This window comes from Pseudorca crassidens, chromosome 13, assembly GCF_039906515.1.
Source record: "Pseudorca crassidens isolate mPseCra1 chromosome 13, mPseCra1.hap1, whole genome shotgun sequence".
Taxonomy (NCBI): domain Eukaryota; kingdom Metazoa; phylum Chordata; class Mammalia; order Artiodactyla; family Delphinidae; genus Pseudorca; species Pseudorca crassidens.
In genome coordinates, this window is record NC_090308.1 from 24,691,737 (window position 1) to 24,707,780 (window position 16,044).

General features: G+C 36.5%; 1 protein-coding gene across 11 annotated transcripts in view; it reads left to right on the forward strand.

Annotated features, from left to right (window-relative positions):
• The window catches only part of REPS1 (RALBP1 associated Eps domain containing 1), a 72,861-nt gene that overhangs the window by 51,882 nt on the left and 4,935 nt on the right, over nucleotides 1-16,044 (forward strand). For 6 of the 11 annotated variants that reach the window (XM_067701943.1, XM_067701938.1, XM_067701936.1 and 3 more), the window contains 7 exons: nucleotides 6,121-6,208; nucleotides 6,994-7,095; nucleotides 9,175-9,247; nucleotides 10,573-10,691; nucleotides 11,512-11,594; nucleotides 13,927-14,112; nucleotides 15,283-15,378. In XM_067701943.1, the coding sequence (XP_067558044.1) occupies nucleotides 6,121-6,208; nucleotides 6,994-7,095; nucleotides 9,175-9,247; nucleotides 10,573-10,691; nucleotides 11,512-11,594; nucleotides 13,927-14,112; nucleotides 15,283-15,378 (747 nt within the window). The remainder of the gene's footprint in view (nucleotides 1-6,120; nucleotides 6,209-6,993; nucleotides 7,096-9,174; nucleotides 9,248-10,572; nucleotides 10,692-11,511; nucleotides 11,595-13,926; nucleotides 14,113-15,282; nucleotides 15,379-16,044) is intronic. The other 5 variants (XM_067701934.1, XM_067701940.1, XM_067701935.1 and 2 more) reach the window with 3 other exon arrangements.

Consider the following 16,044-nt stretch of genomic DNA (forward strand, 5'->3'; position numbering starts at 1 on the left):
CTGCTTATTGCAGTGTAATGACAGTAAATACTATTTTATTTGTATGCTTACACATCATGTAACATGTGCTATGTATGTAAACATGCAGTGTCATCTTTTATTTTAACAGTCCAGATGGTACAGCTTTGACTTAATTAGTATGTTGAGTCCTGTTACAAGAGAATCAAGTTCAGCAAAACAATAGTGCTGTTGGTCAAAGATTCCCATTGTGCAGAGGAGGCTCTGTCTTGTCTTCCTGTGGTTCACTGTGTTGCTTTGAAAATGCTACAAAGTTCACATCCTGATTTAAACAATAAATTCTGTCCCATAGATTGAACTTCATATATGCCCCACCCGTCCCTCAAGTTATTTGAAAACTTCTATACTGTAGCTATTACAGTCTTCTCACTGTTCACTCCTGCCTTTTCTTTTATTTTTCATTTTTTCCTATAAAGAGAAGGACATGCTAATAAGTACCTTTCAAAAAGAAAAGAGGAAGTAAGTAGGAAGGGAAGAAGAGTGTAAAGGTAGGATTTTTAAAAATGAGTTCAGTGAAAAGAATTGGAGAAAGTGACACAAGGCATTCTTTCTAGATGTTTCTGACCAAAGATAGCCAGCATTTATTAATTAAATGTTAAAATAGTCTTGTTATTTAATATGGATTTGGGAGAAGTGGCATTCAAAGATAATAGTACATCTTCAACATTTTAAATTAATGGCTCTTTGGTGTGTTTTATAATTTTAAAGAATTTATATCTGTTTGAAATACAGAGAATGCTGTTATATTGAATTCAGACATAATGTATGGAAGTGTTTTAAGTGTCTATTTTATAATCTATTCATTATTCAGGGGCCAATTAATATGTAGATTATCTGAGCCTTTGGCCTTCTCTTTCCTTACTACTTTGAGGACATTAATCTTTGCTTTTAGTCTCTGAAAAATAGGAGAGAAATAAAAAGGCAGCACTTAACAATTTTTACTGCTTATTAGCAGCAGTAATTAAAGTTTCTTGGGAAGTGACACGTGCTATAAGCTGAAAGAAAGTTTTACTTTAGCTCTGAGTTTCATTTCTCCATATTATTCTTATCTCCTACTTACAGTCAAGTTAATTTTATTTAAAGTACTTAATAAAAGTATTTTACAGGGAAGGATGTAGCAGTAGAGACTCTTTTATTCTCTAACCCTTAAGAGATATTCAGAGTAATAATTCATTGTATTATGATCTTTGTCAGGCCAGAAAAGAACATTAAATATAAAAATCTAGAACTCGGAGGCAAACTAAATTGACTCATGACTGGCAGGAAATGCAGGGAAATAGTTGACTTAATAACAGTGATATTCTTGTAACTTTTTGGAAATAATATCCAAATTTGTGAATTCCAGCTCTAGTGTTTAAATGATATGGTATAATACTTTCTTTTGCTATTTCTAGTATGGCAGGAGGCTCTAGGAAAGAAAGTTTTAAATGGTTAATTGACATTTTAAACTTGAGTTTAGGCCTCTAAATTTGATAAAGTTGGCAGTCTTAAATATTTATAATCTGGTACCTAGAAACATCTTTTTTCTTTTACGCTGGCAAACTATAATCTCACTGTAAACTTTCAATTAGTACAATGCCCTGCTTTCAGTGAGGGTCTGAGTTTCTTAACCTTCATTTAATTCTTACCTGACATATTACCAGTCTACAGAACACAGCCTGTGGCCACATTCCCAAATGATCCTTTGCAAGGTTTATATAAATAAGGATTATAAGTAAGTAAATAAGGTCCATTCAGATTAGAAGAGACTCACATAGGAGAAAAAGAACACTACAGTTCTGATATGAATTTAACATACCTTACAGTGTCAGAAACACTTAATGGAATAATTTTTAAAAGCCAAATTTTGATAAGTAGATATTGCTCAATAAAGTTTGTCTGTGAAGGACTCCAAACTGCTCTGTAGCACTTAGAGACAGCCATCACCCAGGGCAGTGACCTCACATGCAAACTGAGTGGTTAATTATTAGGCTCCCAGAATTGTTATGAAACTGAGTTTCTGATATCTCATTTCCAGCAACCTGATTACTTTTGTTGAACTGCTTATTCTGGTAGAATGTGTTTCCACCAGGAAATTCTAGACTGACGAGAAGTGCAGTGCACTGGTCTCTGCCATGACTTATCTCTGATCTTGAGTGCTGTAGAATGTTTGACTCACTCAGGGTATGACAAGGGAGTTCATTTGATCACTGATTATGCCCAGCCAACTCAGTTGGTTTGCTGGAGCCCCCTTCCAGGTGCCTGTGTTATTCTCTAGGAATACCAAGATGTCAAAAAACAAGTCCAGTCTTAAGTAGACCACAGCTTAATCATTATAAACTGATGGTAATATGCTGACTTTGATAATTATCATATGTAGCCATGAACAAAACTGTGGGCAGAGAACTGTGGGCTAACTCAACCCAGTGTGTTTGGGCAAGTTTTCACAAAAGAGGGTATGTTTGTATGATGAGTTTTGACTGAAACCGTGAATTGGCAGAAGTGGACAAGGACATTGCAAGCAGAAGGTCACGAGCAGCAGCAATTCAGTGCAGTGAGAGTGTAGGGTAGACACGTATGGGGGAGTGATGGGGAGCTGAAGAGTGTGGCTGAAACCTGACTGGGAAGATCTTTGTTTCCTAGACCAAGGATCTGAACTTAACTGGGAGCTAACAAGAAGTACCATGATAAGATGGGGGCGCCAAAGAGGTAGCTGGGGAAGATCGTTCAGGCAACAATGTGAAGGACTGCTGGGATCAAGAGAGAGTGAACAAACACATGAAAGAATACTCAACATCATTAATCATTAGAGAAATGCAAATCAAAACTACAATGAGATATCATCTCACACCAGTCAGAATGGCCATCATCAAAAAATCTAGAAACAATAAATGCTGGAGAGGATGTGGAGAAAAGGGAACACTCTTGCACTGCCAATGGGAATGTGAATTGGTACAGCCACTATGGAGAACAGTATGGAGGTTCCTTAAAAAACTACAAGTAGAACTACCATACGACCTAGCAATCCCACTACTGGGCATATACCCTGAGAAAACCATAATTCAAAAAGAGTCATGTACCAAAATGTTCACTGCAGCTCTATTTACAATAGCCCAGAGATGGAAACAACCTAAGTGTCCATCATCGGATGAATGGATAAGGAAGATGTGGCACATATATACAATGGAATATTACTCAGCCATAAAAAGAAATGAAATTGAGCTATTTGTAATGAGGTGGATAGACCTAGAGTCTGTCATACAGAGTGAAGTAAGTCAGAAAGAGAAAGACACATACCGTATGCTAACACATATATATGGAATTTAAGGGGAAAAAATGTCATGAAGAACCTAGGGGTAAGACAGGAATAAAGACACAGACCTACTAGAGAATGGACTTGAGGACACGGGGAGGGGGAAGGGTAAGCTGGGACGAAGTGAGAGAGTGGCATGGACATATATACACTACCAAACGTAAAATAGATAGCTAGTGGGAAGCAGCCGCATAGCACAGGGAGATCAGCTCGGTGCTTTGTGACCACCTAGAGGGGTGGGATAGGGAGTGTGGGAGGGAGGGAGACGCAAGAGGGAGGAGATCTGGGGATATGTGTATATGTATAGCTGGTTCACTTTGTTATAAAGGAGAAACTAACACACCATTGTAAAGCAATTATACTCCAATAAAGATGTAAAAAAAAAAAAGAGAGTGAGATGATGAGCACCTGAACTAAGTGACACAGGAATAGCAAGTAGACAGGACTGGTTTCAGACAGACAGGATAGTAAGATTTAAGCCAAGTAGAAAATGTAGATATTTGAGCACAATAGAATATTCAATAAAGTACGAAGATGTATAAAATCAAGTACCTAAATATATAATACAAATGTGCCATGAGTGTTTAGGAATGGGTTTCCTAAAGGTTTTGGGTGATTTGAATAGTTAGAAGAAAGTGAGCAGAGCTTGTGAGTCAGTCTCTTTACTTTTTTCTCTGTTTTTAAATATGGGGATGCTAATTTGGAGCAGAGAAAGTGTTACTTTGGCATCTTGTGCTCAGGACCCAGAGACTTACAGGCATTTATGGTTCTTCATCTGGGTGTTGAAATGCTTAAAGTCAAAGCTCGCTCTTCTGCTGCACGTCACAGTCACAGACCGAGCTTCTGATCACTAGTCTGAGGTTGGGCCTGGTCATCTGTGTTAAAGCTCTTCCAGGAATTGCCTTGTCCTACTAGTAGCAGGATCCACTGGATTAAAGCTGTTGCAGGCTCATAGCAACAATTAGTTATATGACTAAAGTATGCAATAGGAAATTGATTTGCTGGTACAGAAACTTATGCAAATTATTTAGAGAATGAATAGAACATTCATGATTTTCTTTTTGGGGGGTCATTATTGTGACTTCCCTTTATTGTACTGGAAATATATGAAAAGGCTACTTAATATATCTGTTACAAATTTTATAAATATGACTCTATGTACATATACACAGAATATATATTAGATCAATATTATGAGTTAAAGCATCTAATAAGTTTTCCTTGCTTGTTTTTTCTTAGTGTGCTTTGGGTTTGGAATAAGCATGAATCTATCATGCTTTCTCCTTTAATCTTGCCTTAGAATGTTAAAATCTGATTCTCAGCAGTTATTTCTGCTATTAAAATTGTAAGTTAAGAAAATAGTAGTTATTCTTAAAGCCATGTTTTTCATAACCATAAACATAACAAACAACATCTTGAGTGTATTGTTAATAATTTCCTGAGTATGACTCATTCTTATGTGAGAAATCTAAACTTTTATCCATCTATTATGTTTTATAACTGTAACTTTAGAGTTGTAGGGGAAGTGTTAGTTCAGGTTTATTAAATAGTACATAACCCTGTCCAGAATCTCACTGGCGTAGGGACAGGAAATTACTGTAAATGGATTTATCTGTATAATTGCAGTAAAGAATTCATTTGTTATAAATGGGTTGAATTTAGAGATTATGCGAATAAGCCAAGGCGACCTGTCAGACAGGAGATGGTATGCTAGAACTTGCAGAGGTGTGGTGTTAATACTGTCGCCAAAACAGCGTCCAACTTAAATTGAAAGGTCATTATCCTTCACATTAAATGATAAATTTAAACTCATTACTAGTTATTTGAAATTTAAGGATCTCAAGTTCAGTCTTGAGCAGCAGCACATACAAAATATGAGCTGACTCCTAGTAGAAGGGGCTGAACTCCTGTAGGCATGTTTTTTAGCTGGTCTGTTGCTGTTAAGCCAAATGCTTGATCCCGTTCTAGTTCCTCCCCTGCGCGTCTCAGCTCCCAGGGCCAGGCCTCCCTGGCTACGCAGATGCACCATTCTCTCTTCCTTCCCTTTTGGAGAGGCTGCCATACATTGCCTTATACTCTTTTCAGAAGTTTATTCTGTCAGTTCCTTTACTCCTCTAACTAGACTTGCCACTCATGCCTTATGTTGAGAATTATCAGATGTAATATAGTCATGAAAATGTTTAAGGAAAGTATTAATGTTACAGTAGGAGTGTTACTTATCATAACTCTTAAAAAAATGGGTTCCTTTTGTGGAAGTTTTATGCATGAATTTTAAACAGTTCTGTAGAACTAATCTATAGAATATATGTATCATGCCTACTGTTACAATATGACAGGCATCTCATTAACTTTGTTTTATATATGAAAAAGAAAAGTGTCAAATTTTTTGAGCAGTTTAGTGAAAATGAATTCAATCTTTTACTTAGTCTTTGGGTTCTCATAAAATAGTTCCTTTTAACCTCAAAGGTTCAGATTTGTATAACTTCATCAGATCATTTCACACTTTGCCTTTGAATATTGTCTTGAATTGTATTTTTATAAGATCAGTTTTCTTCTCAAATCTTTAATCACTCAAAGTTAAAATGTACTTTTTATAAAACAAATCAGAATATTAGGCGTATACAGAAAACTTGATTTTTTTAAAATATAATTCTGGAACTTTTATTTAAAAAATTAATTTTCATGCTTGCCTTAGTGTGAATGAGGAACTCTGTCCACCGGTTTTTGAAGTGTTTTTAATTTTGGTTATTTCAGGGTACCTGCTTGGCATTTTTAATACAAATTCTGTATTTCCTCCCATTTGTCTGTAGGATACTGCTATTGTTCATCCAGTTCCCATTCGTATGACTCCAAGCAAAATCCACATGCAGGAAATGGAACTTAAAAGGACTGGCAGTGGTAAGGAAGCTGTTGCTGGGTTGTGTCTTAGTTTAGGAGGTTATATTTTAGATTAGCATCAAACCAAAATACACAGGTAATCATTCTGAGTTCAGGTTTCTTTTGTTAATTGCTTATTTTTTTAACATAGTACTTTTTCTGCAATTATATTTGTACTGTGTGTGTGTGCTTGTATATTTGTTAAAATTTATATTACAGTTTTAAAAGCAAATTACTGAATTTAATTTATAAAGTTTTTAAATAAGGACGTTTGGAAAACGTGACTTTTCTGATACCCTGTGGGTTTTTATGATCATTCTTGTGAATTTACATTTAAAGTATGTTCAAATTTTAACCGAAGAGGTATATGTTAAAGTGAATCTTGACTTTGAAATAGTATATTTTGCTTTAACTCTTGAAGTTTCTCCTCATTTTAGATTAAATGTTTTAGTTAGGGTCTCTCACAGATAGATTTGTTTTCTATGTAAGTCAACAACATAAATTACTTATTTTACAGTCATTTGTGTGGTGTTTTATTTAACTAATTGCCCTACAGGGATACAATTAACAAAGTATGAACATGCAGATTGACTTTTTCATTATAAAGTATCTTCTGTTGTGGCAAAAACAAAATTCTGTATAAACAGGTTTATGTTTGTCCTATTAAATATTATTTTGTCTTACATTTCATGGATTTACTTGCTACTTCTTTGGAGTATTGAAACAAAGTCTTGTACTCTGAGGTTTATGAATTTATTAATTCAGATACCTATATCTTGTATTTTTACCTATTAATTCTCTCCTAGATCATACTAATCCCACTAGCCCATTACTTGTGAAAACATCTGACCTTTCAGAAGAAAATAAGATAAATTCATCAGTGAAATTTGCTTCTGGAAATACTGTAGGTAAGTGAAAGATAGAATTACATCTTCCATTTGAGGTTTATTAAGTCTGGACTTAGAGTCTGAATAATTCAAATATATAACCATTTAATATTATCTTCACTGGATAATGCAGAGAATAGTCAGTCCTTTTAAACACCCTACCCTCTGTATGAATAAATGGTTGCCCATTGCCACTAAACCTTCTTCAAGGCAGGCCTCCTGTTTGCCATCCCTCTCAACTAGCCAGATTTTGTACATTGGCTCTTTCCCACTAGCTCCTTTCTTTCTGTCTCACAAGAAATTGTGCATATATTCATTCATTCAGCCAATGTTAATGGAATACTATGTGCCAGGCTCTGTTCTAGACACTGGGGATTCAGCAGTAAACAAAACAAAACAAAAAAATCTTTGCCCTTTTGGAGTTTACATTCTGTAGGGAAGGTAACAGAAAAAAAGGACTCATATCTTAGGAGATAATTAACACCCTGGATAAAAATTAAGTTGTGAAAGGGGAGAGGTAGTGACATTTTAAATAAGATGATCAAAGAAGGCCTTACAAAAGATGACATTTGAGTTAAAACTTGAAGGAGACGAGGAATTGGGCTATGTGAATATCTGAAGGAAGGATGTTTAAGGCACAAGGAACAGCCAATATGAAGCCCTGGTTTAGGGAAGATGCCTTATTTACTGGGAACAGCAAGCAAACGCCCGAAATAGAACTAGTTAGTAAATTTGGCAGGTAGAGGTAGCAAGTGGGAGAATAGTAACTGGGGAGCAGTGTAAGACTGACTTGTACTGAGTAAGATGAAAAGCCATTTAGAAGGGTTTTGAATGGAGAAGTGACATAATCTGACCTTCCTTTTTTAGCAGGATTATTCTGGCTGCTGTATTGGGAATAGGCCAGAAGAAGGCAAGAGTTCAAACAGGGAAAGACCATTTTAGGAAACAGTTATAACAATACAGGCAAGAGAAGATGATGGCTTGGCCTAGGGTGGTAGCAGTAGAAGTGCTGAGCAGTGGTCAAATTCTGGTTAGATTTTGGTAGGAAAAGACCACAGGATTTGCTTGAATGTCAAGGGGTGGGGGTGGGCAGTCATGGGTGGTTCAAGGGATCTTAGCAACTGGGAATTGACAGAGTCTGTGGTAGGAGAAGGTTTGTGTGGGGGGTGGGGGAGTCGGAGTTCAGGTTTGGACATGATAAGTTTGAGATGCCTATTAGAACATCCAAATGGAAATTCGTTAATTTTAGCATCCTTCTTGTACCAATTAAGTAAACTTCTCAGTGATTTGACAAGAAAAAGGAAAGGGATACATTTTGAAATGAAACTAAACCAAATAACCAGTCCCTTCAATGTATCACTCTTGAAAGGTATGAGTAGTATTTCTTCAAATTATCCCTAGAGTTTCTATTTTAAACCTTCTTTACTGCTTCACAACTCTTAGTCTCTTCTGGGATTCTCTTCTCCTTCATAAGACTTTGAGGAAATTGAAAATGATATGACCTCAGGTGAAAAATTGGTACCCTCTGGTTAATTTCATAAATTTTATTATTGTCTAAGCACATTTTATTCCCTTGTCAAATTTTTAAAAATTTTACATTAACAGTTTTTAAGTTAGCTTTTTTACTTAAGATATTTCTAATTTATTCTTTAAAAATGAATTTTTCATTACAAAAATTATTCACACTTGTAGAAATGTAATAAATAAAAATATGAAAATTACTTGTAATCTCACTATTCTACGAGTGACCGTGATTAGCATTCCTTGTCAACCTTAATCCTCATTCTGGGCATGTTATATTCTTATGTGAAATGAAACTGTAATACATGTACTGTTTCCTGTCCTCCTTCCATGTAACTTATTTTGAATATTTCTCTGTTATTAAATAATAACGTTTTTAGATTGTAACTTGTTCACTGTGCATAGTATTGTGTTGTGTAAATAGTCCATGATTTATTTGATTTATATCTAATTTTTTACAGTTAGTAATACTATGATGAAATGTTAACGTGTTAGCCAATCTTTGAATATCTCTGACTTGAAACAATAATTCAGTTATATAAATGATTATTATTAAATAGCATATATCCCATTTATCAGCAGATGGTTACAGTAGTTCAGACTCTTTTACTTCGGATCCAGAACAGATTGGGAACAATGTAACTCGTCAAAGGTTAGTGTTTCTGTCAATAAAAAGCATAATTAAAATATCTTGTTAATGTTTTAATATTTAAAATTATTTAAAACCAAGTATAAGTTATTTTTCTCTATTCTTCAATTCTGCACTTCTCTAAAGGCTGTTAGGTTACCTACTGATTTATGTAAAAGGGAAATGATTTTGATTCTTTCCAACTTTAATAGGAAAACAAAAGGAACCGTTATGTCTTCATGGTATTCTGTGGAAGGTTTAAAATGAGCTGATAATTTCTTGGCAGTAGTGGTTGAATACAGTCCTTTTTGTAGCTCATCACTGAGAGTCTATTTAAGTAAGAAATGTGCAGATTTCCTTTCATAGCCTTATGGGCAAGTACCAAAAGAATTCAGTGTTTTAAAATGTCATCTGGAAGCACAGCCCAGTGTTGGACTACCTACCCACCCTGAAGATCTGCATTATACATAACGTCTCAGGCACAAACAAAAAAAGGTGTGGGGTAGGGTGAGGGTAGCAAGGGCTCTGTCTACAAGGGCTTCACCGTCCACTCAGAACTGTGCACAGGACAGAAGCATCTTTCTCCCCCGCTTTTCACGCATTGTAAGAGCCTTTTGCCACACTCCCGGAGGATATATGGAGAGAGTGGTAATACAGAATCTCTGAAGAGCTCACACAGTCAAAAGGCTGCCTTTTCATATATCTTAGAGTTCTCAGCCAGTTTGGATTTTAGTCTACTTTTTATTCCTATTAGTGAGGATCAGATTGCTAAAGTCCATGAGACTCTTTTCTGAATACATAGACGACTTTGGTGGCCAGTAAGTGAATCTCGAGAGAGAGTTGAGCATGAGGATAAATAATCACCTCTAAAATGAGAGGGCCTGTGGTAACACAGAACGGGCATCTCACACAGTGGAGCTACATTCTACCTCAGCTTACCAAACTTGAAATAAGTTGAAAGCTAACCGTATCTGAAAGTAGAGTTTCTCTTTTTTGAAAATAGCTTTTCAGACTAATACTATCTTTAAATGAATGGAAAAACATTACACTAGGTTAGAAGTCTACCTTGAATTCATGTTAATAGCTAACTTTCTTTCTAAATTTTTTGAAATTTTGTTGAATGTATAATTATACTTTATAAAGAAGATTCTTTGCTATATTAAATAACTACTTGTGAGTGCGCATCATAAACAGCACTGTTTGTTTGTTGTAATACTCGTCTGTCCTCTGGAGAAAATGTCTCACCAGTAAGATCCTTTGCTGCTTAGCTGAGTTTGAATGCTTGAGAAGAAAAAAGAAAAGCTCCAATGTCAGTAGCATGACCAATTGTAACGGGGCGAATTTTGCAGGTCTCATTCAGGAATGTCGCCTGATAACACTGCACCACCACCTCCCCCTCCAAGGCCTCAGCCCTCTCATTCTAGATCGTCGTCTTTAGATATGAATCGGACCTTTTCAGTCACCACAGGTAGGGGTTAGAGAACCATAATATATATTAAATACATTAAATATATTAAGCTAAAGATACACAATATTTTCTCTTATTTTTTGATACTTATATAAAGAAAAACTTTGAATTGAAAAAGTATCAAATGAGAGGGAATTTTTTTTTCTTAATGACTACCTAAATTGAGTTCAAATGATAACGATGGGAACCTGAGAGATGCCACAAGCGATTTTAAAAGAATGATGTGGAGATATCAAGGAGGTAAAGCTAATAGGTCTTAAATTACATGACAAAAGAGAAAGAAGAGTCATAACTTACTCAAAGGTTTCAGTTTTTATATGACCGATCGTATTGTTATCACGCTGGTGGAAATAGAAAAGTTAGGACGGAGGGTGATGATGTTCTGTTTTTGATATTATGCGTTTGGAATGATGATAAAAAAGAGAAATAATCAACAGGCCAATTGGACTTGTGGATTAGGGAAGAGTGATGTATTATTTGAGAATCATTTACGTAGAATTAATAGACTGAAGTGTTAAATGAGAGAAAATTTGGAAGTCTTCATATTTGATAGCTAAAGAGCAATCAGAAATATGGGAAGAAAACCAAGAATGTATAGTGTTATGGAAATAGGGAGGAGCAAGACAAGAGTGCCTCATGCAGCAGAGCAAGAGAGATGAGGTCTGAGAAGAGGCCGTGAGGCCTGACCACATCTAGACAGCTTTACAAGTTATATGTGGCTTCCAGTACCATATGTTGGTATTGGAAATCTTTTATCATTTGATCGCATTCATTCAGCCTGTCTGTTCTATTAGCAAAGTAATTATATATTTACAAAAAGACTTGTGTGTTCATACAGGACAGCAACAGGCTGGAGTTGTTGCCCAACCTCCTGCAGTGCCTCCAAGACCACAGCCCTCACAGGTAATTCTCCTAGGTATTCACTACTAAGCATCAGTTATTATAGTCCCCTTAGTCAACTTGTCTGTTAGGTCTTTGATTCTATTCTAGAATTATTCTGAAGATCAGGAATTACATAATTGTCATTCTTAATGTGCATTTATTAATAATTCAGGGAAGGGGACTTCCCTGGTGACGCAGTGGTTAAGAATCCACCTGCCAATGCAGGGGACACAGGTTCAAGCCCCGGTCCAGGAAGATCCCACATGCCGCGGAGCACCTAAGCCCGTGCGCCACAACTACTGAAGCCCGTGTGCCTAGAGCCTGTGCTCCACAACACGAGAAGCCACCGCAATGAGGAGCCCGCGCACCACAATGAAGAGTAGCCCCTGCTCACTGCAACTAGAGAAAGCCCGAGCGTAGCAACAAAGACACAACGCAGCCAAAAATAAATAAATACATTTATTAAAAAAATAGTAATAATTCAGGGAAGCTAGGTCTTATTTTAGAAGATAAGGATTCCAATAATGATTTATTTTTTGAAAGAAGCTCAGAAGTGAACCAAATGATAATGTCTTGACAAAGGAGGGTTTAGAGGAAAGAGCAATGGACTGGGAGATATGAGGTGTCCATGTTATGTCCTGGATCTAACAGTGACTCAGAGTAACCTCCCTGCATCTCCCTGGATTTGTTACTGTGTCAGTGAAGGAAGTGTTAGATGACTTCTGCAACCCCCCTGCCAGGTCGAAGTTGTTTGCATCTGCATAAAACTGTTATGTTCCAAGATAGATTCTGCAATATAGCTTAGTTTCATGTGACTGACTGGCTACCTTTTACATGAATGAGTTCGGTTGATTTTTCTGAGTTAGATTCTTATAATGAAGTTGCTTATTTGCAGTAAAAAATATGGTTTCCTAATCATCAAATACACTGAAATTTGAATATTCCAGTATTTATTTTATCTAAAGTGCCAACAAAAATGCTTTTACTGTGTTAAGCTGTGAAACCCAGTGAGTTGGTCTCTTCACTCAAGAACCAGTCTAGTGCAAAAGACAGAACTGTAAACAACAATTATAATAAAAGTGCTGCAGTAGACATATTTATAAAATACTTTGGCACAGCTTTTCTAGCTGGTAAAGTCAGGAATCACATTGAAAAGGTCTAAGTAAAATGAAGTAAGTTAGACTTAAGCAGAGACTTGAAAGATAAAATGGTATTTCTTGGGGAGAGGGCATTACAACCAGAAGGAATGGCATAGAGAGGTGTAAGGTAAGCCTGGCATATTCTTCAAGGAAAAACCATTGAGTTCAGTACAACTAGAGTCATGGGAAAGGAAATTAAAGAGGTGGGAAAGGGGCAGAGCATCTCCTATATCATACTAAGAAGGTGGAATTTTTCTTATAGGATGTAGAGAATTTTTAAAGGGACTTTTTAAAGAGACTTCAGATTTATTCCTGTAGCATCCTGTACTTACTTCCCTTGTCATAAAACTCCTCACACGGTATTTTAAACCCTTGTTTATTTATCTCTTGTCCTGCACTAGGCTTTATTAGGGGATGGGCCTTACTTGTTTATTCACTATTATATCTATCCATAGTGCTTGGCCAAAAGTAGATACTCAATAAATTTATTTTTCGATTGAAGACTTTAGAAGATTTGATCTGGCAAAGGAGTGGAGGACAAATTGAAGAAACGTGCACTGGAGTGTCAGAGAGTAGCTAGAGCACGGGTTTTCACACTTTAAAAATAACAATCTTTGGGCTTCCCTGGTGGTGCAGTGGTTGAGAGTCCTCCTGCCGATGCAGGGGATGCGGGTTCGTGCCCCGGTCTGGGAAGATCCCACATGCCGTGGAGCGGCTGGGCCCGTGAGCCATGGCCGGTGAGCCTGCGCGTCTGGAGCCTGTGCTCCGCAACGGGAGAGGCCACAAAAGTGAGAGGCCCACGTACCGCAAAAAAAAAAAAATTTTTTTAGAAACAAATGAAACATTTAAAAAAAATAGCTTTTTTAAAGAATGAACAATTATGCAGTAGCCCAATTAAGAAAAAAATAGATGCATGGGGAGAATCAGAGATTAGGGCCAGAACTTCCCCTCTCCTGTGATGCCCTTTCTTTGCAATAAGAATTTTGTAGAAGTATCTTTTTTATTGGAGGTTTGTCATCTTAATTTTTTTAGTGTCTTAGCATTTCACTTAAGGTTTTTTAGAGCTAAATGTTACTGTACCTCACCTCCCTGAATTTTCAGCTAGTAAAAAGAGCATCCTTATAAATAAATTTTCAGAGAAAAAGAAGGCTACTCTCTGACACTGATAACACCAATAAAATGTCTGTTCCTCTATATCCTAAACCCTCATATAGGCTGCTGGTCCCGTCGTGCATCGCCCGGTGGATGCCGATGGCCTAATAACTCACACTAGTACCTCACCTCAGCAGATACCAGAACAACCAAATTTTGCAGATTTCAGCCAATTTGAAGTATTTGCTGCATCAAATGTAAATGAAGAACAAGATGATGAAACCGAGAAACATCCAGAGGTCTTGCCGGTCAGTTTTCAAGGGCTTATCTAATTTTCTGCTGGGAATCTTCTCATATCATGCTCAGAGGAACCCCTAAAAGAGCAAATAATAGAAGGGACATCAGCGAGTAAAATATCTGCTGCTGCTTCTTTTAGAGGATTTATATTCCCTAGGTCAGTGCTTCTCAATTTCTTATTGGCCTCAGATACCTGCTGGTTGCATAAAATGCTTAATAAGAATCAAAATCTGGGTGAGGGGTAGCTGTCACATGAAAAGACACAAACACAACCATCTGGTCTTGGCTAAAACACTGTTCTGGGAGTTGTACCTTAATGCTAAACATCTCGTGTGATTTGGTGAACATTTCTGTATAATAAGAGGCTATGGTTACCATAGCTACACTCAGTTTGTATGAGACTAAGTCACTTTATGGGGGGTTGCATCTTACTGCTAAGCATTTGATTGTGTGATTTGGTGGAGATTGTATGAGAGGAAGTCACATTAGTTAGACTTAACAGACTACAGGATGTTGAAATTTAATCTTTGCAGACAGTGTTCTGGGAGACTCTTTCGTTCTAGCAGCAAGAACTTCTCTAGGGATCCCTGTCTTCGCTAAGTGTAAATGTGGAGTTGGAGGGAACAGGGGAATTCTGAAGTCCATTCTGATTGTTTCAGTTTATACTGATCTTCTGTTAACACATCCAAAAATCTGATTGTTTGACTGGCGTAATTTAGACAAAGTGTTCTTATAGGTCTGATCCATGGAAAGTTTTCTACTAGCCACTTCTTCAATCCTGCAACTTTCTGCCTGGCCTGGGGCTACTAGGGAAATGGGCTGCACCTCCAGGAAGGCAGGGTGGGCCTAAGGGGAGTGCAGGTGTGTACAGGGTACTGGTACTTACTCGCCTGGAATGGACGCTTCCCCTCCCCCAACCAAAGAACCTCCCAGACAGTGCTGCACCCTCAGCTGCCCCCCACCCCCTCAGAGATTTATTACCTCCCCTCTCTGCCCTTTAGTAGTAGAGAATGATCATTTTATAAGGTATTCTCAAATTCCCCCTCATCTTCATCTCACGTTTCTTATTGTTAGAATGGATATTTTATAAACATTTAACTCTCTGATTTGTTACATGTATATTTATTCATATATGTATATTACTTATATATAATTTGTGATAATAATATATTCATCTCTAGGTTGAAAAAGCTTCTGATCCTGCAAGTTCTCTTCGAGTTGCCAAAACAGATAGTAAAATTGAAGAAAAGACAGCTGCTAGCGCTCCCGCCAATGTGGTATACAGAAGTCTTTTTAAATATTGATCATTTTATGCATATGAAAAGTTATATGAGATAATTTGAAAATCTTAGAAATAAAGTTCGAGATGATCTAACTCATTCCATTGCCTTTAACTGTAATATGCCTAGTCCATCTCAGAACACAGTCCACCTAGAGATAGAGATGATAGCCTATCATTTGTATTAATGCATGCCACAGGTTCTCAAATCTTATGTGGTTATTACAGTCTTTCAAACATATAAAGTAGAACTTCCTTATTTGTCATATTCAGTTTCTCTTATTGCAGTTATGAGTATAATAGGGAAAAATTATCAACCCTTTAAGGTTAATGTTATACTCTGTGCTGTTTTTATTTAACTGTCTTAGGAATGATTTTTTTTCCCAAAAATTTATTATGAAAAGTTTTAAACATACAGAAAGGTTGAAAGAATTTTACATTGTACATTAGTAAACCCACACCTTGATTATACCATTAGTATTTACTATACTTTTTCTTTCAGTTTTATTGAGATGTAATTGACACACAACACTGTATAAGTTTAAGGAGTACAGCATAAAGATGTGACTTACTTACGTCATGAAATGACTGTCACAATATGTTTAGTGAATGTTCTTCATTTCATATAAATACAAAATTAAAGAAATAGAAAATATATGTTTTT